Source organism: Cetorhinus maximus, chromosome 21 (assembly GCF_964194155.1).
Source record: "Cetorhinus maximus chromosome 21, sCetMax3.hap1.1, whole genome shotgun sequence".
Classification (NCBI taxonomy): domain Eukaryota; kingdom Metazoa; phylum Chordata; class Chondrichthyes; order Lamniformes; family Cetorhinidae; genus Cetorhinus; species Cetorhinus maximus.
This window is the reverse complement of record NC_135899.1, coordinates 48,866,132-48,892,511: the sequence shown is the minus strand read 5'-3', so window position 1 is coordinate 48,892,511 and position 26,380 is coordinate 48,866,132. Positions and strand designations below refer to the sequence as shown.

Below are 26,380 nucleotides of genomic sequence, written 5' to 3'. Positions count from 1 at the left end.
CTTTATTTAACGAGCCCCCCACTACGTTCAAACCTGTCTGTTGGAAAGCCTTAAGTCTAGTCCACTGAAACTCTGCCCAGTTCTGGACTTCATTTTATAATTGGAGAAGATACAAAAAAAGATTTGTAAAAACGAGCCCAGAACTGAGTGGTTGTAACTACCAGGAAAGAATAAACAGGCTGAGGCCCTTTTCTCTAGAAAAGAGAAAGCTGAGAAGAGACCTGATAGACGTCTTCAGAATTAATGGAGGAGTTCAACGGGGAAGGCATAAAGAAGATGTTTCTCCTTGTGGGGAAGATCAAAACTAGCAGCCATAAGCATAAGATAGTCACTAATAATTCCAATTAAAAATTCAGGAGAAATTTCTTTACCTAGAGAATGGTGAGAATGTGGAAATCACGACCGCATGAAGTCATTGAGACAAATAGCAGAGATATCTTTAAGGAGAAGCTAGATAATTACATGAGCAAGAGAAGACTAGGGGGATATGTTGATAGGGTTAGATAACGAGAAGCAAGAGGAGGCTTTTTGTGTGGAGCATGCACACCTGCATGGACCTGTTGAGCTGAAGGGCTTTACAGCACAGAAATGGGCCTATGTAATCCACAATGATCCCTACCTTTTGCAGTGTCGTTCTGTTGGAAAGTAGAGCTGGAAGTCGTCGGAGTTGTGCAACACGTAGAGGAAGCAGCAACGCTCGTTGCACTTTGAGACACTGGAAAAGAAGAGACATTGCAGCTCACGTTTCACTCTGACATCTTAACACAACTACCACTTGCGAGAGCTCAACCTGGACGAGAGCTGAGACCTTGAAGGGATGAGCTGAGTGGGCACAGGATAAAACATGTCTGCTGCCAGCACCATCTGGGCCCATGACTAAATAACAGTCATCGAGCCCTCATACTAGCCACTGCTCATGGCTCCTATTGGACAATCTTCTTCCTCCCTCACTAGACACTAAGCCTTTCTTCCTGCTGCTATACCAGTAGGGTTGCCAACTGTGTTTAGATGTATTCTTGGAGGCTTCATCACATGACTTGCCCCACACTCCAGCCATTAGTCAGCCAACACATCCATCCCTGTGATGAACTGCCTTCCAGTGCCAATTGGAAAGCAAAAAGACTCATAACCCAATTGGATGATGCTTGACTGTCAACCAAACAGCCTTTCTCCCCCAATACTCATTTCAATATTTTTACATCTAGAAAAGAAAAATATTCAAATAAACAAAAAGAAGTATTTTCTTAATGTCCTGGAGATTGATCTTCAATTTCTGGAGACTCCAGGCCAATCCTGGAGGGTTGGCAACCCAATGAATTCTGCTGCTCGACATTGAATGTTTGAGGTGGGAGTCCAGCCATTAAGATAAATGTTAAGCACAAGATTACTCTTGGAATTATAGTTGGCTCCTCCTTTAATTATCTTATCTCTCCCATGCTTTTGTTTTCTCTTCAGGGTCAAAATACCTTTCATTCCTTTAAAACACTTGGATCATTGCCAGTGTTCATCTTCTTTGGTTGAGCGCAGATTGTTTCTCCTGCTCAGTCCTGGAACAAGGATTGCCAACAGTAAAGGGGAGATTAAAGATTAATCTCCTGCAGACTGCTGTGAGCAACCGCAGGAGAAAAATCACAGGGACAATAAAAAGTGTGATTCATTTTAATATTCTCCGAACACTTCTGTCAATTAGTTACAAAAATATTGGAAATGGGAAGGGGCTGTTTTGAATGGGTGGGAGTGTTCGAGGTTATGTGGTGTGAACTCCAGGAATTCATCCAAGCAGAGTTAGCAACCTGGAGCACGGCAGATTGCAAGGCCCACAGCCTGGATAGAGTTTCCAGAAAGTTCTCTATATTGACTTAAACACTGCACTGGTAACCTTTCTCTGAGATTGTCACAACCGCTTGGGCAGGTTTCTCCCCGCACTTACCTCACACCCCGGATAGATGCTGCACTGAAAGTCCATGTGTAGATTCCATTCTGTCAATAAAACAAATAACATTAGAGGCTGCTCAAACCATACAGATTAAAGACATTCATTAATTTAACTTCAATCTCCATTTCTGTTCTAATTCCCTACATTGCAACTCCAAGGATATGGAAACGAGTAAAAAGGTCGGGGGAGGGGAGGTGGGGTGCATTCCACCCTCAGCCCCAACCACATCCCAATTTCCCTGTTTGGGATCTTTATTCGTGGTAGACTCTGGGCTGGATTCTCAGGGGACTTTCCGCTGCCACGCCCGAGGAGATGGAAGGGTCATCAAAGGGTCCAGGGAGCTTCTGAGAATGAGGGATATCGATGACTGAAGGTCGAAACCTTCGATAGGTAAGAGCTCAAGAGGGAACAAGGTCCCTACTCGGCCAGTTAATCTGTAATTCTCAATAAGCATACCGAGCAAAAGTCTACCAACATCAGCTCCATTTGGCCCCCAGCATCTGGGGTGGGACTCCAGATACCCTCTGACCTTTGTGTCAAAAGTACGAGCCAGGTTTATGGACAATTTAATGCTTTAAGCACCAGTATCACTTCCTGACTGACACATGGTGTAATTCTCATAATTCACCAATATCCACACAAGACGTTACTAGAAATGAGCAGTGAGCACTCGGCACTGCTTCATTACGAGTGGAACAATTTGATTGTGATATTCAGATACCTTGTCATCGGGTGAGACATGCCACATGCTCACAGCCTTGTCCTTGTCACTGTCGCTCACGCTGAGGTGGGTTGGTTGGAAGACCTTTGTTGGCTCCAAGGTAAGGACCTGTTGGTGAAAGTTAAGGTTGAGATTTCAAACAGCCTGTTGGGGTCTCTTACTCACGAGGACATGGAACAAATTGTCAAATTGTTCAATATTCAGATTTGAAACATTGTCCAACCCGTGAGAGTTAACTTGGCCCAAATCAGGGATAAAATCTGGAATTATCCTGATTCCACATCAAAGTTAGACATGCTGCAAATGGGAGAGCCAAACTAGGGGTGTTTTTAACAGTGGGTTTAGGCAGAAATTCTCTGTACTGTGAAGTGTCCTCAGACAGTCCTATCTACAATGTACCTGGACATGGTGCGTACAGCCCACACAGCCTCTGCAGCATCAGCTGGTCGTGTGTGCTAGGTGCCCAGCTCATAGCATGTTTTCTGCTGGTGGCATGTACACAGATGTTAGCATGTACCCAGGTGTATCATGTTCCCAGCTGATAGTATGCTCTCATCTGATAGTGTATACCCAGCTGGTAGCATGTACCCAGCTGGTAGTGTACACCTAGTTGGTAACATGTACCCAACTTCTAGTATGTTCCTAGCTGGTGGCATGTACCCAGATGTTCGCATGTACCCAGATGGTATCGTGTTCCCAGCTGATAGTATGTTCCTGGCTGGTAGTGTGTGCCCAGATGGTATTGTGTACCCATCTTGTAGCATGTTCCCAGCTGGTCGTATGCCTACATTATTCTCTCACCAGGAATTTATCCGTGGGCTCTTTGTCCCTGCAGATTGACAGTAAGAATTGCATCCAGAAGTCCACCAACTCTTGTCTGGCCAAAGGCTGCTCGCTGGTCTCTGGCTTGAAGCGCTTGTAGAGCAGGTAGGTCTCCATTGCTGATGCCAGGTACCTTGAGGAGAAAGGGACAGGCTGAGGAGTGGGAGGAGTCAAAACCACAAACCTAAAATAGGTTTTTATTAACCTATAAAACTCAGTGAATTTAGATGCTGAGCAAGGTGAGAGGCGCTGGGGAATGGAATTCAGGAAACTAGTATTACCATTGAGGAATCCAAACTCGAAATGCAGAGCGGAGCCCCAGTGAGAGTCAGGTCAAGCTCAGATGCTGCCTACTGTACCAGTGTGAGGCATTTCCACTCAGTTGGCTAACTTGGTGTGTTCAATGGTGTATTGTGCAGGAGAATTTAGTTGGAATTGGGCTAGGTCGCACCAAACATCTTCTGTAAAAGTATTACACCGACTCCCCTCCCTCATCTGATGGAGCATAGCCATTTTAACCCACAGCGCTGAATTCTTGGTCAAAGCACAGCGCGGCTCGTCAAACTCTTCACCCATTTGCAACAGGGATCTGACTGCTCTCTTGCTCAGTCTGGGGCCTGCCATATCTCCGCTTCTACCGGAGGCACTCATTCAGCTCGGGGTTCCAATTACACTTTAATTTTACACAAAGGCAGTTGTTAAATTGAGCAACTTTACTGGCAGGAAATGAAATTAAACATGCCATGACAAAGCTTTTTTCAGTTCCGGCATGCAACATGGAGTCCCAGGAGCTATAGCCGTTTCCACACACACAAACATCTGCACACATACCCACACCGACATGTACACAAAGAGGAATACAGGGGTTGCAAACATACCATTGCCTCAAGCCTCCTCAGGTTCCTTTCTTTCCTGGACGTGGGAAATGCTGGCTTGGCCACATTTACTGATCCAGTGCAGTACTGAGGAGGTGCTGCACTGCTGGAAGTGCCATTCTTTGAAGGTCTTTTTTTTAACCCATGGGCTTCACTGGCAAGGCCAGCATTTGTTGCCCATCCATAATTGCTTTTGAACTGAATGACTTGTGAGGCCATACAGAGGGCAGTCAGAATGAACCACATTGCTGTGGGTCTGCAGTCGCATGTAGGCCAGACCAGGTAAGGACAGCAGATTTCCTTCCCTAAAGGGCATGAGTGAACCAGATGTGTTTTTACAACAATCGATGATCGTTGTCACGGTCACCATTACTGAGACTAGCTTTCAATCACAGATTCATTAAGTGAATTTAAATTCCGCCAGCTGCCCTGGTGGGATTTGAACTCATGTCCTCAGGGTATTTGATCGGGCCCCTGGATTACTAGCCCAGTGACATTACCACTATGCTGCCATTAAACCAAGGGCAGTTTGCCTCTCAGGTGAACATAAAAAATCCCTCGGCACTATTTCAAAGAGCAGGTTCTGTCCGGTGTTGGGACTCGCGACTGAGTCACACAGTGTGAAGGAGCCAGGAAGGTTACAAGACTAGATGGTGTAAGGGAGCAGAAGAAGCAGGAATAAATATCATTTCATGAGAAACTGAAAGATCAAACAACTTCAAGGTGGATATTAAGCGCCACCACATTCGGCTAATTTCCTTGATTAGTACATGTTAAAAGAAATATCTGCAAAAATGCTCCCACAAGAGATGGAGATTGAAAGGGTGGAACTTGATGAACCAGTATTTATTTCAACTGGTTTGTAGATAGCACTGTGACAGTGAAACTGTGGGCTGAATATGAATAATAATAATAATAATAATAATAAAGTGGAGGGGGGTGGGGGACGTGGACAGGTCGCATCCCCAACCCAATCCTCCACACTGGAAGCAATGTCGAGCCGACATGCTCCATGCTGAACTAACCCGCAGCCAGAACGCGCTTCAGGGAGGCTAAACAAGGGCCCAATGGGACTTCTGCCCCTCATCAGTGCATCAGTGGCAGCTGCTGGGACTGCAGGAGAAGGAGGAAGAAGTCCGGTGGATCCCCAGAGCAGCTAAGTCCAGGGTATTGGGCAGGGAGGGTTTGGGTAGGTTGGGAGGAGGATGGAGGGAAGAGGAGGGTGGTGGTTTTAAGGCTATGGATGGGCAGGAAGGAAGGGGGCGGGGGGGCTGTTCTGTCATAGTGGGGGCTGCCCCATGAACGGCAAAGGGCAGGCCCGAAGAGCGAACCCCCTTCCTTCCTGCACTTTGAAGAACTTCTTAAAGCAATTGGGTTGCCCAACTGCCCATGCCAAACATCTTATGGCCTGGGCAGCAGGAAGCCCCGCCCTCTGGCGCTGCTGGCCAATCCGATTGACGTGATAACAAGTGTAATTGACCCATGGTTACTTATTTGAATATGTGCCGATTTTAGTACCCTGCTCACCCACTGTGTTATGGGGGTGAGCTCGGGGTGGGTGAGAAGGTGATGGAGTGGGTACCCACCCCTATTTTACACGCCCCCCTCTTCCCAAAACGCACCCAGTGGGGACATGTAAAATATAGCGCTGTCTCTCTGAAATACAGTGTGAGATTGCTGCAATCCTTTGAGATCCAAACGCTGACTCCGGACTTACCAGACAGGGGCATTCAGCCTGTACAGCTTCTCTGAGGCCTGAATGATCTTCGTTTGGTCGTTGAATAAGATGCTGGCGCCTAAGAAGAAGCCCACGTCCCAGTAGAACTGCATCTTCTCCAGGCTTCCCTTCCGTCCCAGTAAGCTGCTCAGTTTCATACCTGCACAAACCCCCAAAACAATAGTTGCATTAGGACACAGGTCCCAGGAAACATTTCTAACGTGTGTGGGAGTCAGCCCAAAGAGGTCCACTTTGGCCATGGTTGGTTTTGAATTCCTCACAAAGAAATGGCAAAAGTATCTGCACTCTGACTGTAAAATAGAACTATCGAGTAAGTCTGTTGAAAGGTTTGATTCTACTGATTGTTATTCACTATGCAATCTCTATCAGAACATACTACCGTGTAACATATCCAGAAATACTAAATATCCCTCAAAAAATGTGTGTTTACATTATAATGGTCGAGAATTTATTGAAAAATAGTGGGAACAGAGCGAGACATGCCGTTGTTAATGTACAAATGCAGCTTGTGGTGAGGAAGGGAAATCCAGTGAATTACCAACCATCAAGTTTCTGGCTGATTTCCACCGCTCAAACATTAGCTTCACAAAACGGCATCTCGTACCTGACATCATTTTGCATCTTGAGTGGGTCTCCACATCCTTTCATTGGGAGCCTCTTCCAGGGCCTGAATCACCGCCGTTAATATTGTGACTCACAGAAGAAGCAACGACGACATGAGGGAAAGCTTTTTCACACAACAAGTGGTTGGGATCTGGAGCGCACTGCCTGAGAGTGTGGTGGAGGCAGGTTCAATCGTGGTTTTCAAAAAGGAATTGCATAATTTTCTGAAGAGAAAAGAGAAAACTGCACAGCTACAGGAGAATGGCTGGGAGTGGGACAAGGTGAATTGCACTTGCAAAGAGCCAGCAGAGACATGACAGGCTGAATGACCTTCTTCTGTGCTGTCACCATTCTATGGTTTGAATATTATTGGGGATAGGAATGCAGGAGTTGAAGGCAAGATTGTGATTTTCAAGGTTTTGGCCTCTTGCCCCATCTTTCCCTGTCCAGCAGGGAGAAGGGGGCAGAGAATAAAATGGAGGGTTGTATGTCTGGACTTTGGATGCAGACATTTGGAACTGGCTGTACGATGCTTTATGCATTAATGAGGAATAGTACCAAATTGGAGAAAAATGAGGTAGTACCCCAAGCACAACATACTGCAAGTCTTGCTGGAAAAAAGAGACGTGTCGAATCTTTTCATCTTGCACTCATCAGGACATTTAGCAAGAATACCAATAAAAGAGGAAAACAACAATTTATACTGTATGTGAAGAGAGTGCTGATTGGTTGGCAAGTGTACCCTGATTGGTAGAGGCGTTATCCCCTCACTCCCCCTTCTTCACTGCCCCCCCCAGTACCCCCCTACTCTCTCCCACCACTACCCGCTCTCCTCACTATCCTCCCTGCCTCCGGCCCCTATCAGCCCCCCAACTGGAGATCTTTGCTAAGGGCCGGCTGGAAACCAGAAGTGATGTTTCCAGCTGGTGAGTACTGGAGAGGTTCGGTCTGAGGGGAGAGAGTTCGGCGGCGGCATGGAGACAGGTGGTCGGGAGCTTAGGCAGAAGGGAAGGAGAGAGGCCCCGGAACATCGGAAAAACGCAGGCCCCAGAGTTCGGTGGCATTGGCGGGGCCCAAGGCCTGGAGGCTGGAGGGAGAGAGAGAGTTTGGAGGCTGGAGGGAGGGAGAAAGGGATTTTGGAGGCTGGAGGGAGGGAGGAAGGGAGTTTGGAGGCTGGAGGGAGGGAGGAATAGAGTTTGGAGGCTGGAGTGAGGGAGGAAGAGAGTTTGGAGGCTGGGAGGAGGGAGGAAGAGAGTTTGGAGGCTGGAGGGAAGGAGGAATAGAGTTTGAAGGCTAGAGGGAAGGAGGGGACAGAGAGCCTTCTGAGGGTGGAGGGAGGGATTGGTAAGTTGAGAGAAGATATAGAGTGGGGATAATGGAAGCATGCTTTTTGCAACTTGGGCGAAAAGGGCTTATTTTTGGCACTGATTTCTTAAATCAATACAATCGATATCTCTAGGAGCCAAGAACAGCTGGTGCAGCAAAGTCCGCTTGAATCTGATTCCTGGCTGATAAACAAGTCTGTAGGGTTGAGTCAATTAAAGAGGGCAACAAAAAGTTTGATCCTAAGACACACCATGACTCATAGGTGTGTAAGGAAAGGCGGGTCCACTCGAGTGTCGGCAGCTCGATTGACTATGATTTGAGGGAAGAGAACTGGTTGCAGGGACGATGTCTTTTATGAGGCACAGATCCTTTTGCTTAGAGGTAAATCTCAATGAAAATGCAGAAACGTTGCGCTCGTGGCCATTGCAAATTAATTGCATCTTTAAGATATGTTGAGGTTTTCTTTCTTTGTCTGCAGAGTCCCGCGAAGGCCTCAAGGAGCAGGAGGAATCAACACACATGCAAATCCCAAAGGTTTGGGACACGACTGTAGAGAGTGACACCAGTGCCAATTATGTGCCCCTCGCAACCCTTCAAGCAAAGAGGGCACTGGAAGATGCTACTGCGACCAGGGTATATGTGCAGCTCTCCACTCATTGTGTTTCAACGTCTTTGTTAATACTGTAGTCTCACAGACCTGCATGCACAATCATGTGCCTGAAAGCAAATAGTGCAGGGAACTTGTGTGCTTGCTCATATCAAAAATGTCAACAACCTTGTTAACAACTAATTTCTTTTTCCTAATAGAAGGATAAAATTGCCTGAGCATATATGCCAGCCAACGCAAGAAGCTGAGAAGCATGCAGTCCCACCATCGAGCAACCAAGTGTAATAAAGCTAGTACTTCCAGGGCAGCAATGCAGCTGGAGGATTGCGCAGAACCTGCCCAGAACCAGGAAGAGTGACTAACTGTTCAGGGGCTGGAGGCAGAGAAGGCAGCCCTGCAGCAGAATCTGGAGGAGTTTTCCAGGATCAATCAAGGCCTCCAGGAAAGGTTGGAGCTCGAGCTATCGAGGCTCAACTGCAGGCTCCGGGACCAATTTTTCAGCACCTGCATGCACAGTAATATGTGTTTAGATAACTGCAACCCTTATGCAACAGCTATCTTAGTGCTGAGTCATTAACTATTACTCTTGCTTCATGTTGCAGCCCGAGGACCACAGTGATCACGTGTGGGGACACTGCAGCCCATGACCATGCCTTTCGGAGCAACAGGCCTGCACAGAATGAAGCTGCGCCTGTATTTATTTGCACAGCTGGGTAAGTACACGTGTGGAGGTCTTTACACTCCAGTAGATGGGAGGGTATTATTTTCTGAATGTTCCAAATAAAATCTGTGCCAGTTCACACACAAAGCATCCTTAAAAGTGATTGATATCTCAGGGGGTGATATATATATACATAATCTTCATTCATGCAGTCTGGATATGCACCGTAATTTAGTCTGTATTACAGATCTTACACACAGAACACTGATATGTTCCATTTTCTTCCCCCCTCCTACAGGTTCCACTGCATGGAGGGCTGGAGCTCTGTGAGCAGCAGTTATTTTTCTACTCCTTTTGTTCCATTATTTTTCGCTATTTGTTTAACTTTAATGGTTTGAGTGAGTCAAAGCTTATGTTTTCCTTTTCCTTCCCGATCTGCAGCATGCTTCAGTCATCATTTGAAGAAGGGGTTGTGTGAGGATGAGGTTTCAAAGGAGCAAGGCAAGCCAATCAGTTATGTAACAGAGATAAGAATGGATCTGAACTGTGAGCAAGTTCAACCTGGAATCAATCAGCGTTTTGATACGAGTTATTTGTGATTTCTCACTTTTTTTTCCAGGAATAAAGTTGTTGACCCTTTAATGAAACCTTCATTCTGAGGGTTTTTTTTGCCTGCGATCAATGAGGAAATTTAATTTTGTATGCTTGGCATTTTTCACAATAAAATTTGCACAGTTTTTACACATACTTTTTTTATTCTTAGTGTTTTGTCTGATCTGAAAATCTGCAGAATCCTACTTATTAATCTTGAGCATTTCCATCCAAAAAATACACATTGGAAGGGGGATTTAATGACATCAGTTGATGCTGACCGGCAATAAAAATGATAAATAAATACACGTAACAATAAATCTAAGCGCAATATAAAGCACAGCGGATAAACTGGATAAATAACCAGTTCGTACCAGTAGTAGCCAAATCAGCAGTACCACTAGTACCTTAACTGACAATTTCTACTGGAGCGCCAGTTCTGAGCTGTTCTCATTTCCCCATTCAGAACTGGTTCCAGTGGGTGCCCGTATTAATGGAACTTCCTCCTGGGGATTACTTAGCAAATATTACCCAATCGCGGAATCACATCGAATGTTGGACACTACGTTTTGAGTTTTGTAAGCATGGGCTGGTTGGGTAGGTTACTTGCGAACAACGGATGGGATGTGTTGTTTGATATGATCCACCGGTCTTTGGGATGTACAGCCTACGTACCTGACACTGAAATTCATATACTGCATTACTCAAAAGCTGGATACAATCAGCAGCTCAGGCAGCATTTGGGTGAGGGAGAAACAGAGGTAACATTTCAGGTCGATGACCTTTCATCAGAAAAACTAGAAATATAATAGATTTTAAACAGATGAAATGGGGGAGGACGAGGGGAAAAAAACAAAACGAAGGACCTTTGGTCGGGTGGGATAGGGGGAGATTAAATGAAAAAAGAGTTGGTGATGCAGGGCGAAAGGGAGTGGTAATGGCACAAGTAAAGAAACAAAAGATTCAAAAGAAAAAAATTCTTCTCATCTCCATCTTAAATGGAAAACCCTTATTTCTAAACTGAAAAGGTTCTGGTATCATCCTTGTAAACATTTTTTGCATCTTTTAACCAAGGTCCCATTACCCAGAAGGAGAAACCAGTAAAACCTCGGAAATGGCTGGTACTGATCTGAACTGGTCCTGTCTTAAAATAGAACTCCAGTTCTGACCACTACCAGTCATTTCCAAGTTTTACTGGCTTTTCGTTCTGGGGTATCCTTTCTGTAATCCAGAGATATATTTAAACAGGATAAACAAGTCTGGAACGGTACGTCAAGGTGAACCATGGCAGTCACAAAGGAGCAGAAGTTTAAACTGATGAAAAGTGAATTGATGTCTGGAGAAGTTTCTTCACTCAAGAGTAATAAATGCTTCAGATACACATGTAGGTAGGGTAATGGAGCAGAAACACTCTGGGAGGAGTAATTTGGGCTGAGCAAATAATTCTTTGTGAAGAGATGAACTCAAATGAGCTATGTAGCCTTTTCACATCATATTTATCTTGGGATCAAGTAACATTTATCATGTGGGTACACACTATCTCAATGTATACTTCATTTTGAACTGTGCAAACACTTTAACGCGTCCCAGTTAAAATAACATCTTAACAGCAGCGTAGCACATGCAAACAGTTGAAAATGCTACAGAATCGTTGATCATGCAATTACGTCAGGTTTTTATGGTCGAATCAACACCAACATGAAATCGGAAATTGAAACCTACTTTATGAGGAGAGATAAAAACAAAAAGCTAAAAGCTACTGCGGATGCTGGAAATCCAAAACAAAAACAGAATTACCTGGAAAAACTCAGCAGGTCTGGCAGCATCGGCGGAGAAGAAATCAGTTAACGTTTCGAGTCCTCATGACCCTTCGGCAGAACTGAGTATAGTTAGGAGAGAGGTGAAATATAAGCTGGTCTAAGGTGGGGGGGCGGTGGGAGAGAGAAGTTGAGGGTGTGGTGATTGTGGAGATAAGCAAGCAGTGATAGGAGCAGATAATCAAAAGATGTCACAGACAAAAGGATCAAAGAGGTGTTGAAGGTGGTGATATTATCTAAGAAAAGTGCTAATTAAGAATGGAAGGCAGGACACTCAAGGTACAGCTCTAGTGGGGGTGGAGTGGAAAGACTAACAAAGTTTTAGTTTTAGATTTAAAAATAATGGAAATAGGTGGGAAAAGAAGAATCTATATAAATTACTGAAAAAAAAAGGGAGGGGGGAGAAACGGGGTGGGGATGGGGGGAGGGGGAGTTTAAGATCTAAAGTTGTTGAATTCAATATTCAGCCCGGAAGGCTGTAAAGTGCTTAGTCGGAAGATGAGGTGCTGTTCCTCCAGTTTGCGTTGGGCTTCACTGGAACAATGCAGCAAGCCAAGGACAGACATGTGGGCAAGAGAACAGGGTGGAGTGTTAAAATGGCAAGCGACAGGGAGGTTTGGGTCTTTCTTGCGGACAGACCGCAGGTGTTCCGCAAAACGGTCGCCCAGTTTGCGTTTGGTCTCTCCAATGTAGAGGAGACCGCATTGGGAGCAACGAATGCAGTAGACTAAGTTAGGGGAAATGCAAGTGAAATGCTGCTTCACTTGAAAGGAGTGTTTGGGCCCTTGGACGGTGAGGAGAGAGGAAGTGAAGGGGCAGGTGTTGCATCTTCTGCGTGGGCATGGGGAGGTGCCATAGGTGGGGGTTGAGGAGTAGGGGGTGATGGAGGAGTGGACCAGGGTGTCCCGGAGGGAACGATCCCTACGGAATGCCGTCAGGGGGGGGGTGAAGGGAAGATGTGTTTGGTGGTGGCATCATGCTGGAGTTGGCGGAAATGGCGGAGGATGATCCTTTGAATGCGGAGGCTGGTGGGGTGATAAGTGAGGACAAGGGGGACCCTATCATGTTTCTGGGAAGGAGGAGAAGGCGTGAGGGAGGATGCGCGGGATATGGGCCGGACACGGTTGAGGGCCCTGTCAACGACCGTGGATGGAAAACCTCGGTTAAGGAAGAAGGAGGACATGTCAGAGGAGCTGTTTTTGAAGGTAGCGTCATCAGAACAGATGCTGTTGGGTTTACTGCAGGATAATGCTAATAGACCGTGTGCACTTGGGTGTACAGCTAACAGCAGTGGAAATATGTGGTCTATTTGCAGACTGTGGGGCCCTAATTGAAACATATAAAAAAATCATTCTTGGGGTGTGGCTCTGTTGGCAAGGCTAGCATTTATTGCCCATTTCTAGCTGCCAAATGAGTTGCTAAAACTGCGTGGATGCAATTTTGATATCAATGGAGATAAAAAGAGGAGAGATGTATAATGGATAAAGCCTCCTTTATATAATTGCCCTCAGTCAAAATTGCCCCACTGTAACCCCGACGGCCTGCTGGGCTGCTTCAAGGACAGCCATGTTGGAGTGGGACTGGAGTTACAGATCAGGTAAGAACATTAGGCCTCCCTCCTTAAAGGACATTAGTGTAGCAGGTGAATTTGAATTGAATGGGTTTTAAAGAAGATCCTACTTTATAAAAGAACACAGTTCAAAAGTGATATTAGATAGGCTCAGTTGAAAAGCTGTCATTGGTGCTGTCATGGTGGGCTTCTTTCTGTCATTTCTGGTTCTATTACAACACTCGATATAATCCCCATAGTGCACAAAGGGTGTAGTTTTCAGATGGAGTGTACAGGGGCTCACTTTACAGGTTACAGGCAAGTAACTACATTGCAGACCCATCAACAGCAGTGGTGGAATGTGAGTGATACGCTGGGATTACAATAGGGTGCAAGGTCCACATATGTATCTATTGCATAGAATTTACAGCACAGTAATGGTTCAAATGGTCCACATGAACCTCATTTTACCCAATTAGCATATTATTCTATTCCTGTCTCCTCAAGGTATATCTAGCTTCCCGTTATAGTGACAGTACCCAGTGTAATTACTATAAGGTTCATCTGTAGTACTGTACAAACTTTCTCACAACAGAAAATTGCCTGCAAGAAATGGACCAGAAATCCATTTAATAATCTACTAATATCACACAAGTGTCAGGTTTAGTAATTCTCAGGCTAAATGTTACAATTGTGAGGTTTATAGGGTTTTTACATTTTAAGACTATATCTTTTGCTTTATAAGAATATTATAGTTTGGGACTGTAGCTTCAAATAGAGGGTAAATGAAAGGACATTTAAAACAACATGTGCTGAGTCTGCCTGACAGTAAGCCTGGATGGTTTAATTGTTAAGACATCAGAAGAAGACTCACATTTGTTTTATTGAGAGGGACGTGCAAGATAATTACACATGGGGACAATGACAACTGTTTCTAAGTCTACAATGAACAGCCCCCGAGTCACCAAAGTCCCAGAAAGGTGTTGTCAATATCAAGTTGTAAACAGTTGTGCCATAACTAACTCTTTACTTAAAGGATATAAGGAAGTCAGGATCAAGGATAACTGATTAACGTTTCTACTTGGATACAGGGGTATGTTTCCCATTGGCATGGAGAAGAGTGTAGTGGGAGCCATTTTGAGATCAGGTTACAGACTTCCCCGGAAATGCAGAAATATCACAGAAAAGAAGGCAGATGCAGGTTTTATCTCACATGGTCTGCAGCCAACTGAGAAGTAGAGAGCAAGGAATAAAATCAGCCAGCCTGCATGGAAAGCAGAGAAAATTGATTCTATTGTTCACCAAGCAGAACGCAGGTGGGAGCTTGTGCTCACTATGAAAACTGAGTTCATAAGGGGTTCAAAAGGTTGGAAGATTTGTCTAGCTTGGAGCCAGAGGAAGAAATTTATAGTATTATCCTCAAAGTGAAAGATAATCCTGGGATCAGAAGTTACCTGGCTAGGAAAAGTAAAAGGAAGCAACCCGTTTGGAAGCTGGGAGTGTAACTCAGGTACTGTAGAGCACTGTGTTTTGCCAATACCCATCCTGATATTGATTCAAATAGCATCCCAGAAACAGCCTTTGTTTTTATGTTAAAATAATTTAAAAAACAAAATCAGCATCCACTTTTTAAGACTGATTATGGTGAGAAAAGCTTTAATATAGGATTAAGCATTATTAAACACTGCTGTCCAATAGAGATGATTCATGCAGTAAACATAACCTATTTTTCGAAGTTCAGGTGAGGTGTCAAATTGATGTTCTGCTGCCATGAGGAACACAGCGACATTAATCCCCGAGTGCAGTGTGGGTTCATGCTCAAAGGCCTTCCCATACCTGCAGAGAGAGAGAATTGCAAATTATACAGCCATGAAACTTTTGTTCTGTTACTGATGGTTACTGATGTGACCTGGTCTGTGTTACTGGAATATCAGTGCTCTTAATTATTGCAGTCAGTGCCTGGTGTTACTGAGCAGTCAGTTGTTACGACATAGCCAATGGTAAATGCTGAGTTGTTCAAATCCCCAAAGGAAACTTCAAACAACTGTCACAACTAATTTTAAGTTTGTATAAATTTCGAGATGTGTGCCTTGAATTCAGTAGTAATAAGACCACCAAGTCTTATAGGTTTTTATAAAATTAAATTATTAATAAGAGAAATTATTTTAAACACGTACATAGATCTATAAATCACTACTATGATAAGTTCTAAATCCCCTAATCAATCTAACTCCCAGTTCCGCTTTTGTTAAGGCAACAGTAAGACACATGGACCAGAATCTTCGGGTCAGCGTGCGGGGGCAGGCCCTGCTCGCCGACGCGTAAAATGACGCGCGGTGAAGTCAATGCGTGTTGTTCAGATCTTCAGTTCGGCGGGCATGCACCTGCCGAACTGTCAAAGGCCTATTAAGGCCACTTAAATTCCAATTAAAATAATTAACTGAGCTGCCCATCCAACTGAAGGTTGACGGGCAGGCGAAGAGCCCAGGCGGCCTTCGCATTTTTCATGGAACCTCATCCATGGGCGGGATGAGGTTTCATGAAGGTTTTTAAACTTTAATAAAAAATGTTAATAAAATTCATAGACATGTCCCAGCTCATGTGGCACTATCACATGGGGGGACATGTCTTAAAAAATTATTTTTTCCTTTATTTAAATTTTAAAAAATCAAAGTAATCTCCCTGAGGCAGCTCTGTGCCTCAGGGAGATTTCTGTGCTCTTTCATGTATATGCGTGTGAAAGAGCGCAGGCCCCCGACTCAGCCTATACCCTCCGCCCGCAGAGGGAGCGCTCAGCGCTTCCAGGTGCATGTCATGCTGGGCGGGCCTTAAATGGCCCACCCACATAAAATGGCGGCGTGCAGCCGATTGCGGGTGGTGACCGGCTGCACGTCTGCCCGCGCCCACTCCCACCCAACCCCACCCCCCCCCACCCCAGACAGGGAGAAAATTTTCCCTATAGATTTTAAAAGACCCAGGCAAAGAAACATGATACCCTGAACAAGTCGAATTCAAAGTGAGTTCACTTCACTTCAGCCCCTGGAGACAGCAGCTTGAGGCATAAATGCTAAAGGCTCTTTCACACTTGTAAGATCTCAAAATTGCCTCCCTGACACACAACCTTTGCTCCTTGATACATATTTTCCCCTTTGAATGCAAATACCCATTGTTTCACTATGTCTTTGGACTTTATCTCCCTGGTAATAAAACCCTCTCATAGTACTAAGTTTTACCAGTAATCTTTGGGGAAAATAAGCACAATGTTTCTAAACTTCACCTTGCCTGGTGACACATTTCACCCTTCCTTTGAAAACAATCTAGCCCGGATTATTTCAAAATGCAGATGTTCCCCTGACACCTATGTTTTTAAACTTCCCCATGTTTACTTAATTAACATTTCAAACCTAACCTCTCTTCTGAGATAAAAGCACCCAGTCAAATTCAATTAAGTCTCACACACACAGAGTCACATATAGGCACATTCCACTATTACTCTATTTTACAATAAATTCCAATAACATTATGAGAATTATTATATCTTCTTGACATAGTGGTATCGTATAGTCAGTGTTCAGTGTTGCTGGACAGTCAGTGCTCAGTGTTATTGGACACTCAGTGCCCGGTGTTACTATACAGTCAATGTTACTGTATCATTTGGTTTATAAGAATATTATAGTAGTTTATAAGAATATTGTAGTTTCAAATGGAGGGTGAATGAAAGGACGTTTAAAATGACATGTGCTGAGTCTGGCTGACAGTAAGCCTGGATGGTTTAATTGTTAGACATCAGATGAAGAATCAGTTTGTTCTAAGTCTACAATGAAGAGTCCCTGAGTCACCCAAGTCCCAGAAAGGTGTTGTCAATATCAAGTTGCAAACAGTTGTGCCATAACTAACTCTTTACTTAAAAGATGAAAGGAAGTCAGGATCAAAGATAACTGATTAACTGGATAGTCAGTGTTACCGGACATTCAGTGCTCAGTGTTACTGGGCAGTCAGTGCTAAGTGCTGCTGGCCAGTCAGTGTTACTGGGCAGTCAGTGCTAAGTGCTGCTGGCCAGTCAGTGTTACTGGGCAGTCAGTGCTGCTGCGCAGTCAGTGCTCGGTGTTACTGGACATTCAGTGCTCGGTGTTACTGGACATTCAGTGCTCGGTGTTACTGGACATTCAGTGCTCGGTGTTACTGGACATTCAGTGCTCGGTGTTACTGGACATTCAGTGCTCGGTGTTGCTGGACATTCAGTGCTCGGTGTTGCTGGACAGTCAGTGCTCGGTGTTGCTGGACAGTCTGTGGTCAGCGCTGCTGGACAGTCAGTGGTCAGCGCTGCTGGACAGTCAGTGGTCAGCGCTGCTGGACAGTCAGTGCTGCTGGGCAGTCAGTGTTCGGTGTTACTGAACATTCAGTGCTCAGTGTTACTGGACAGTTAGTGCTCAGTGTTACTGGACAGTCAGTGTTATTGGGCAGTCGGTGCTTAGTGTCACTGGACATTCAGTGCTCGGTGTTGCTGGACATTCAGTGCTCAGCGTTGCTGGACAGTCAGTGGTCAGCGCTGCTGGACAGTCAGTGGTCAGCGCTGCTGGACAGTCAGTGGTCAGCGCTGCTGGACAGTCAGTGGTCAGCGCTGCTGGACAGTCAGTGGTTAGCACTGCTGGACAGCCAGTGGTCAGCGCTGCTGGACAGCCAGTGGTCAGCGCTGTTGGACAGTCAGTGCTGCTGGGCAGTCAGTGCTCGGTGTTACTGGACATTCAGTGCTCGGTGTTACTGGACATTCAGTGCTCAGTGTTACTGCACAGTCAGTGTTACTGGGCAGTCGGTGCTTAATGTCACTGGACATTCAGTGCTCAGTGTTACTGGACAGTCAGTGTTACTGGGCAGTCGGTGCTCAGTGTTACTCGGCAGTCAGTGCTCAGTGTTACAGGGCAGTCGGTGCTCAGTGTTACTGGGCAGTCGGTGCTCAGTGTTACTGGGCAGTCGGTGCTCAGTGTTACTGGGCAGTCGGTGCTCAGTGTTACTGGGCAGTCGGTGCTGAGTGTTGTTGGACAGTCAGTGCTGAGTGTTGCTGGACAGTCAGTGCTGAGTGTTGCGGGACAGTCAGTGTTACTGGACATTCACTGCTGAGTGTTAATGGACAGTCAATGCTAAGTGTTACTAGACAGGCACTGCTCAGTGATACTGGACAGTCAGTGCTCGGTGTTTCTGGACAGTCAGTGCTCAGTGTTACTGGACAGTCAGTGCTCAGTATTACTGGGCAATCAGTGCTCAGTGTTGCTGGGCAGTCAGTGTTACTGGGCAGTCAGTACTGCTGAGCAGTGAGTGCTCGGTGTTACTGAACATTCAGTGCTTCGTGTTACTGGACAGTCAGTGCTCGGTGTTACTGGACAGTCAGTGCTCGGTGTTACTGGACAGTCAGTGCTCGGTGTTACCGGACAGTCAGTGCTCGGTGTTACTGGACAGTCAGTGCTCGGTGTTACTGGACAGTCAGTGCTCGGTGTTACTGGACAGTCAGTGCTCGGTGTTCTGGACAGTCAGTGCTCGGTGTTACTGGACAGTCAGTGCTCAATGTTTCTGGACAGTCAGTGCTGTTGGGCATTCAGTGCTCGGTGTTACTGAACATTCAGTGCTCGGTGTTACTGGTCAGTCAGAGCTGAGTGTTACTGGACAGTCAGAGCTGAGTGTTACTGGACAGTCAGAGCTGAGTGTTACTGGACAGTCAGTGCTGACTGTTACTGGACAGTCAGTGCTCAGTGTTACTGGACTGTCAGTGCTCAGTGTTACTGGATAGTCAGTGCTCAGTGTTACTGGACAGTCAGTGCTCAGTGTTACTGGACAGTCAGTGCTCAGTGTTACTGGACAGTCAGTGCTCGGTGTTACTGGACAGTCAGTGCTGAATGTTACTGGACAGTCAATGCTGAGTGGTACTGGACAGTCAGCGTTACTGGGCAGTCAGTGCTGAGTGTTACTGGACAGTTAGTGTTACAGGGCAGTCAGTATTGCTGGACATTCAGTGCTCGGTGTTACTGGGCAGTCAGTGCTCGGTGTTACTGGGCAGTCAGTGTTCAGTGTTACTGGACATTCAGTGCTCGATGTTACGGGACAGTCAGTGCTGAGTGTTACTGGACAGTCAGTGCTGAGTGTTACTGGACAGTCAGTGCTGAGTGTTACTGGACAGTCAGTGTTACTGGACATTCAGTGCTTGGTGTTACTGGACAGTCAGTGCTCGGTGTTACTGGACAGTCAATGCTCAGTGTTACTGGACAGTCAGTGCTTAGTGTTACTGGACAGTCAGTGCTCGGTATTACTGGATAGTCAGTGCTCGGTATTACTGGACAGTCAGTGCTCAGTGTTTCTGGACAGTCAATGCTGTTGGACAGTCAGTGCTCAGTATTACTGGGCAATCAGTGCTCAGTGTTGCTGGGCAGTCAGTGCTGAGTGGTACTGGACAGTCAGCGTTACTGGGCAGTCAGTGCTGAGTGTTACTGGACAGTTAGTGTTACAGGGCAGTCAGTGCTCAGTGTTACCGGACAGTCGGTATTGCTGGACATTCAGTGCTCAGTGTTACTGGACAGTCAGTGTTACAGGGCATTCAGTGCTCGGTGTTACTGGACATTCAGTGCTTGGTGTCACTGGACAGTCAGTGCTGAGCGTTACTGGACAGTCAGTGCTGAGCGTTACTGGACAGTCAGTGCTGAGCGTTACTGGACAGTCAGTGTTACTTGACATTCAGCGCTCGGTGTGACTGGACAGTCAGCGCTCGGTGTGACTGGACAGTCAGCGCTCAGTGTGACTGGACAGTCAGCGCTCGGTGTGACTGGACAGTCAGCGCTCGGTGTGACTGGACAGTCAGCGCTCGGTGTGACTGGACAGTCAGTGCTCGGTGTGACTGGACAGTCAGTGCTCGGTGTGACTGGACAGTCAGTGCTCGGTGTTACTGGACAGTCAGTGCTCGGTGTTACTGGACAGTCAGTGCTCGGTGTTACTGGACAGTCAGTGCTCGGTGTTACTGGACAGTCAGTGTTACTGGACAGTCAGTGCTCAGTGTTACTGGACAGTCAGTGCTCGGTTTTACTGGACATTCAGTGCTCAGTGTTACTGGACAAACACTACTCAGTGTTACTGGATAGTCAGCGCTGCTGGGCAGTCAGCGCTCGGTGTTACTGGACAGTCGGTGCTCAGTGTTACTGGGCAGTCGGTGCTCGGTGTTACTGGACATTCGGTGCTCAGTGTTACTGGGCAGTCAGTGCTGAGTGTTACTGGACAGTCAGTGCTAAGTGTTACTGGGCAGTCGGTGCTCAGTATTACTGGGCAGTCAGTGTTACTGGACAGTCAGTGCTCGGTGTTACTGGACAGGCACTGCTCAGTGTTACTGGGCAGACAATGTTACTGGCCAGTCAGTGCTCGGTGTTACTGGGCAGTCAGTGCTCAGTGTTACTGGACATTCAGTTCTCAGTGTTACTGGACAGTCAGTGCTGCTGGGCAGTCAGTGTTACTGGGCAGTCAGTGCTCAGTGTTACTGGACATTCAGTTCTCAGTGTTACTGGACAGTCAGTGCTCGGTGTTACTGGGCAGTCAGTGCTCGGTGTTACTGGGCAGTCAGTGCTCGGTGTTACTGGGCAGTCAGGGCTCAGTGATACTGGATATTTGGTACTCGGTGTTACCAGACAGTCAGTGCTCGGTGTTGCCGGACAGTTGGTGCTCGGTGTTACCGGACAGTTGGTGCTCAGTGTTACCAGACAGTCGGCGCTCGGTGTTACCGGAAAGTCAGTGCTCAGTGTTACTAGAGTGCTATTTGTTATGTCTTGGTCAGTTTCATATATCAAAAAATTGGTGAAAATTCTGTTGAAGTTTTTGAAAATTTAAGAAATTAATTAATTTGATTAAGATTCCAGAGATTTAAGTAGCATTCTGCTATTGGTTAGATTTCCCTCTTTCTTCTGAAATGAAATTTAATGCACAACATACAGTGTCATCAACCTGAAGTGTTAGCTTTGTTTCTCTCTCCACAGATGCTGCCTGTCCTGCTTAGAGTTTCCAGTGTTTTCTGATTTTATTTCACATCTCCAACACCTGCAGTATTTTAAATTGAGATTATATCTGGCATAATCGGGCAGGTTATTCAGCGTGACACACACTGCATCCCCTTTACTACACACACAAGTTTAAGTTTTATAAAAGCAAAGTGCTGGAAAAGCTCAACAGGTCTGGCAGCATCTAAGGACTCTTCAGAGCTCTTAAGAAGCTTTAGCAGTCTGGTAAAAAAAAAGTCATCTGGATTCAAAATATTAACTGTGTTTCTCACTCCACAGGTGCTGCCAGACCTGCTGAGTTCAAGTTTTGAGTTGCGCTAGCTGTAGGCTTTTCACTGGAAGTTCCTTTTTGCAGCATGTGCAAGTGAATGGTGTAGATCAGAATGCTGCTCAACGATAACCAATAAGCATCAGTGTTCTGTTGCTGCAAAGTGCTGGTACCCACTGAACCCACAGAATGATACAGCTCAGGGGACGGCCCATTCAGCCCATTGTCCCTATGCCGGCTCTTAAACAGCTAAACTCTCTCCCCACAAACGTTTCCCCTAGTGCCAGAATGTCTGACAAAATATTAATTGAGATAACTGATCAACAAATCAGTTTTATAAGGAGTCACAAATCATAGCTCCTAAGTTGTACCAAGTCTTTATTTTCAATAGCTTCCATTATTTACCAATAATTTCTCTTCCCCTCCCTGAAGTGGGGGGTGTGGTGGGGGTGGGTCCCTTCAGCTGCACCATTGAACTATGGAACGGTGTCAAAAATTCAAACCCACCTCCTGCTTTCTAAATGCAATAGTTGGTAGTGATTCTCTTGTGGAATCCCTTGGGTACCTTATCATGCTCTGTTTGTGTAAATCATATGAAGGGTGCCTATCTGAATGAAGCTAATGGTAAGTACCCTATGTACTATGGTCTACTGCAGTCCTTGATCTACCTGGCTTTACTCAGTTGGTGTGTTACAATTCAGTCAGGAAATCTATATTGCTGTGGCAAAGTCCAACCTTTATACGCATGTTGTAGTCTGGAGCTATGGATAGTGATGGTAGGGGCTCCAATGTCCTTTACAGTACATGGCTGACCAGGAATCTCTCCTGCTCTTACCGCCTGCCATTGGCGTGTGTTGGAGGGATTTACAGGTTAATACTCAAGCTGCTTGGGCATGTTATGGCCTTCCTTGGTCATCAAGTCCTGGGATTGGATGCGAGCCCAGAACTTCTGGCTCAGAGGCAGGGATGCCACCCATTGCACAACAAGACCTCCTATTACTCAGAGAGAGAGGGTGTCACTAAAAAAGTGATATGGGAGGTGGTGATGGGGGTGAAGTGTACCAAACGGGGCGGAAGGGAAGAGCAGAGATAAAGAGCATAAACAATTTGAGCCAATTGAACATTTCCATGCTTGTATCTTGGAGAGGGCATTCTTTGGGCGAGGGGTGTTGCTGCCGATGCCACAGGCTGTGTTAAGGCGTTTTCACCTATAATTGGCACCACACACTCTATGGCTGACTGTAGACTGTAAAAAACAAGGACCTGAATCCCACATAGTTTGGTAGTGGACACCTCCACACTCGCCCACATAGTCTGGAAGCTCCCAGGCGGACAGTTCAATAAATCCTGTCCCTCTAAGTGTTGCAACATTCCCTTTACCGAGCTGCGTCAAAGGACCAGCTTTTATACAACATGACATCTGGTCCCAGTGTGTTTCACAAATGAGAGGAAAGCATCTCTCAAGGGGCATTTATACACAGAAGTTTTCCCATTCTCCCGTAAGTTGAGAAATAGATTTTTCAAAGTAAGTTATTTGGCGTTTTGAAAAATGCAAATCTGTTTAGTGTTTTTTCCAAACATAACTCTTAAATAATCTGGGTTGGTCATTTTGAGAATGCAGAATTCTATCAAATATGGACATTAGTCCAGCTGAATGGCAGACTTTGGAACTTGGCAAAACAATTGGTTTGATATTGAGTACAGATGCCTCAGTGAACACAGTTACAGACTAACCACAAGAAAAATAAATGTGCAATGACCCCACATTCTGACCAAACCTAGCTCATGTAGAACTATGGTGCATCACTTCTGTGCAAAGTAAAGGGACGATGCGAGGGTCCTTGAGGAAGTTTACCAGAAGGGTTCCAGGGATTAGCTACAAGATTAGGTTGGAGAAGCTGCAGCTGTTCTCCTCTGAGCAAAGGCGATTTAGGGGAGATTTGTTAGTGGTGTACAAGGTATTGAAAGGCTTAAATAAGGTAGACAGAGAAAAGCTGTTCCTATTAGCTGATGGTACAAGGGCTGGGGGACACAGATTTAAGGTTTTGGGTACGAGATGCAGGGAGGAATGTGAGAAAGAACTTTTTTTAACAAAGCGAGTGGTAAAGACCTGGAACTCGCTATCTACAAGACTGGTGGAAGCAGAGATGACCAATAATTTCAATAGGAAATTGGATGGGTCCTTGAGGGAAATAAACTCGCAGGGCTAGGGGGATAGAGCAGGGGAATGGGACTGACTGGATTGCACTACAGGGAGCCAGTATGGAGTTGATGGACTGAACAGCCTTGTTAGGTGACATAATGATACTATGACACTTCGTTATAAAGCTTTTGGGCATCAGTGTGGCTCAGTGGGTAACACTCCCACCTCTGAATCACACGCTTGCAGATTCAAGTCCCACTCCAGAGACTTGAACACAAAATCTGGGATAACATTCAATACAGAGGCTTTTCTTTACACAAGTGGCTGGGGAAGCAGTTATACTTCGATGCTTTGCTTAACAATCCATTCAACAACTTCAGCAGGCACAGTGTGATGCCACCAGGAATGGGTCTCTCGGGGCAGAAGTTCAGTATGTGGACGATGGTCTGACTTGGATGGCCCCAGTCACAATCTGAGCTGTTCTTCTTGTTCCACTTGTGGAGAAAGCGGCCACATCTTCCCCAGCCCACCCTCAAAAGATCGATAGTTGTCCAGATTTTCCGCAGAAGGTTGAAACCTGGGACTTCACCTCTTGGGTCAGATACCAGGTTGGTGGTATTTGCAGTCAACCAGGAGGTGTGCCTTTCAGAGGTGTGGCTATCATCAGTTTGTTGGGTGTGGAGTGTGCTCCAGGAAGGATTACGGGATTTCAGATAAGTGTGTAGGTTCTTTTTTAAGGTCCTGTGTCAATGGGAGTGCTTCGTTAACTGTCAGTCGGTGCCATTCTTTGAGCAGCAAGTTCCCTGTGGACATCAGGAGATTCAAGTGAACTAGCACAGGAAGCCACTTGAGCTGTGTTAGTCTCAACATCCCAGAAATAATCCTCACAACCTCACATAGAGGCCGGTTTCTAGAAAGACCTGAAGACAGGAACCACCTATGACACAGTGTAACACACAGGCAGGCTGCTGGGACTCTCCAAAATCAACTGTTGTGTGAAAACATTGCAACTAACCGACTCCACTATCAACAAGTCCGTGTGCAACTTAGAGATCAAACTAGCCACCCTCACATAACCAGTAACTGGTTCCCACAAGGATCAGTCCTCAAACTGGCTCTCTGCAGTATATATACCAGTGACCTCCCTCCCACAAGTCATGGCTCTCCTTGTATGCCGATGATTAGGCCCTAGCTTTCCAAGCTCAAGAACTTCAGCATGTTTTTAATGCAGATGAAACTGGACTGTTTTACCATCTTTTGCCAGACCGTTCTTAGATGTTCAAAGGTGAAGCATGTAATGGTGGAAAGCGGAGCAAGGAACATGTCACTGCTATGGTCTGCGCCAACATAGATGGCACCGAAAAGCTGCTGCATCTTGTGATAGGAAATCCAAAGAAGCCACTTTGTAATCTTCATGACTGTCAAGACACTAGCCACTCAGTAGGTGGCTAACAAAACCAATTGATGACACCAGCATTTCTTTGAGGCATGGATCGAGGAGGAGCATGGAGAGGCCAACCAATCTGATGAAAGGGTATTTTTCACTTGCCTGTAAGAGGCCCTGCATGGCTATTCCAGCAGAGACATCCATGGAAATGAATGCAGAGGCCCAATGCAGTATGAAGCATGACGGGACTGACAGATGATGCCATGGTAACTGCAATTCATTCTTCAACCAAGGAGCCTGAAGAGCCTGATGACCCTGAAGAGTCCGATGAAAGCCCACCCGCTCACCCACCTGTTTCCCTAGCCAATACCGCAAAGGTTGTAGAGATGCTCCAAGACTTTGCACTACAGCATGAAAGCACCAAAGACATGTTTGTCTGCATTAATAACATATTGGACTGTATTGTGCATGTCTGAAAACAGGACGCTAGACAGGGAAAGATGACAGAGTTTTTCCGGAGCTGACTCCTGACATTTTTCAATGCAAAGCCTTGGTCTTTTGCAAGGTCAGGCCATTGTAAGGTGTGAACAAATTGAATAAAGAATTTTACATACATTTACCGCTTTTGCTTTGTTTTCAGTTGACATTTGAATCTGTTGTTTTTGACCGAGACCACGCTTGTAGGCATATCGGGTTACATAGTGATGCATTTATTGGGGATGAGGGCTCCTCGGCTTTTACGACACAAATTTGGGGGCGGGTCCCCTGGCATTCGATGATTTTACTGTTTTGGCTGGGGAAGAGGATGGAGTTGGCGGGTGTTGGGAGCGGTGGGGAAGGGTGGTGGTGTCAGTGGTGAGGGTGTGGTGTCTTTGCTGGGAGTTAAGCTGGATTGCTTTGGTAGTGCTGGTGTTAAACTGCAGAGTTCTGGCACATCCACAACTTGATGAGTCAATGAGCTGAGAAATGGCTGTAACTACACTCGCATGTTCCACAAATGTTTTGATTAAATGAGGGTTTATTGTAATGCAATGGCGCAGCAGTTGTGGCTTATGTCTGCAGTTTGGAAATCATGATCTAAGGACATTCTCTGTCAAGCAAGTCATTTGTTTACTTGGATCCTGTTACATCTCCAGGGCACTAACATCTTCCAATTAACCATCCACAGTAATTTTAGCCAATCATTTGAATTTTAAATGAACAAATAACCATTAGTTTTTATTTAACGATGGCTCAGCTTTGCCCTGATCATAAGTCACACTTCCCAGCCTGCTCCTCCTAACTATGAACCTGACTTTGTACACCGGCATCT

General features: G+C 45.8%; 1 protein-coding gene across 2 annotated transcripts in view; it reads right to left on the bottom strand.

Moving 5' to 3' along the window:
• The window catches only part of LOC144695870 (mitogen-activated protein kinase kinase kinase 5-like), a 174,921-nt gene that overhangs the window by 85,362 nt on the left and 63,179 nt on the right, over nucleotides 1–26,380 (bottom strand). For both annotated transcript variants that reach the window (XM_078566913.1, XM_078566914.1), the window contains exons 8-13: nucleotides 14,970–15,082; nucleotides 6,072–6,231; nucleotides 3,459–3,612; nucleotides 2,658–2,765; nucleotides 1,931–1,980; nucleotides 620–715 (exon numbers count right to left, since the gene is read on the bottom strand). In XM_078566913.1, the coding sequence (XP_078423039.1) occupies nucleotides 620–715; nucleotides 1,931–1,980; nucleotides 2,658–2,765; nucleotides 3,459–3,612; nucleotides 6,072–6,231; nucleotides 14,970–15,082 (681 nt within the window). The remainder of the gene's footprint in view (nucleotides 1–619; nucleotides 716–1,930; nucleotides 1,981–2,657; nucleotides 2,766–3,458; nucleotides 3,613–6,071; nucleotides 6,232–14,969; nucleotides 15,083–26,380) is intronic.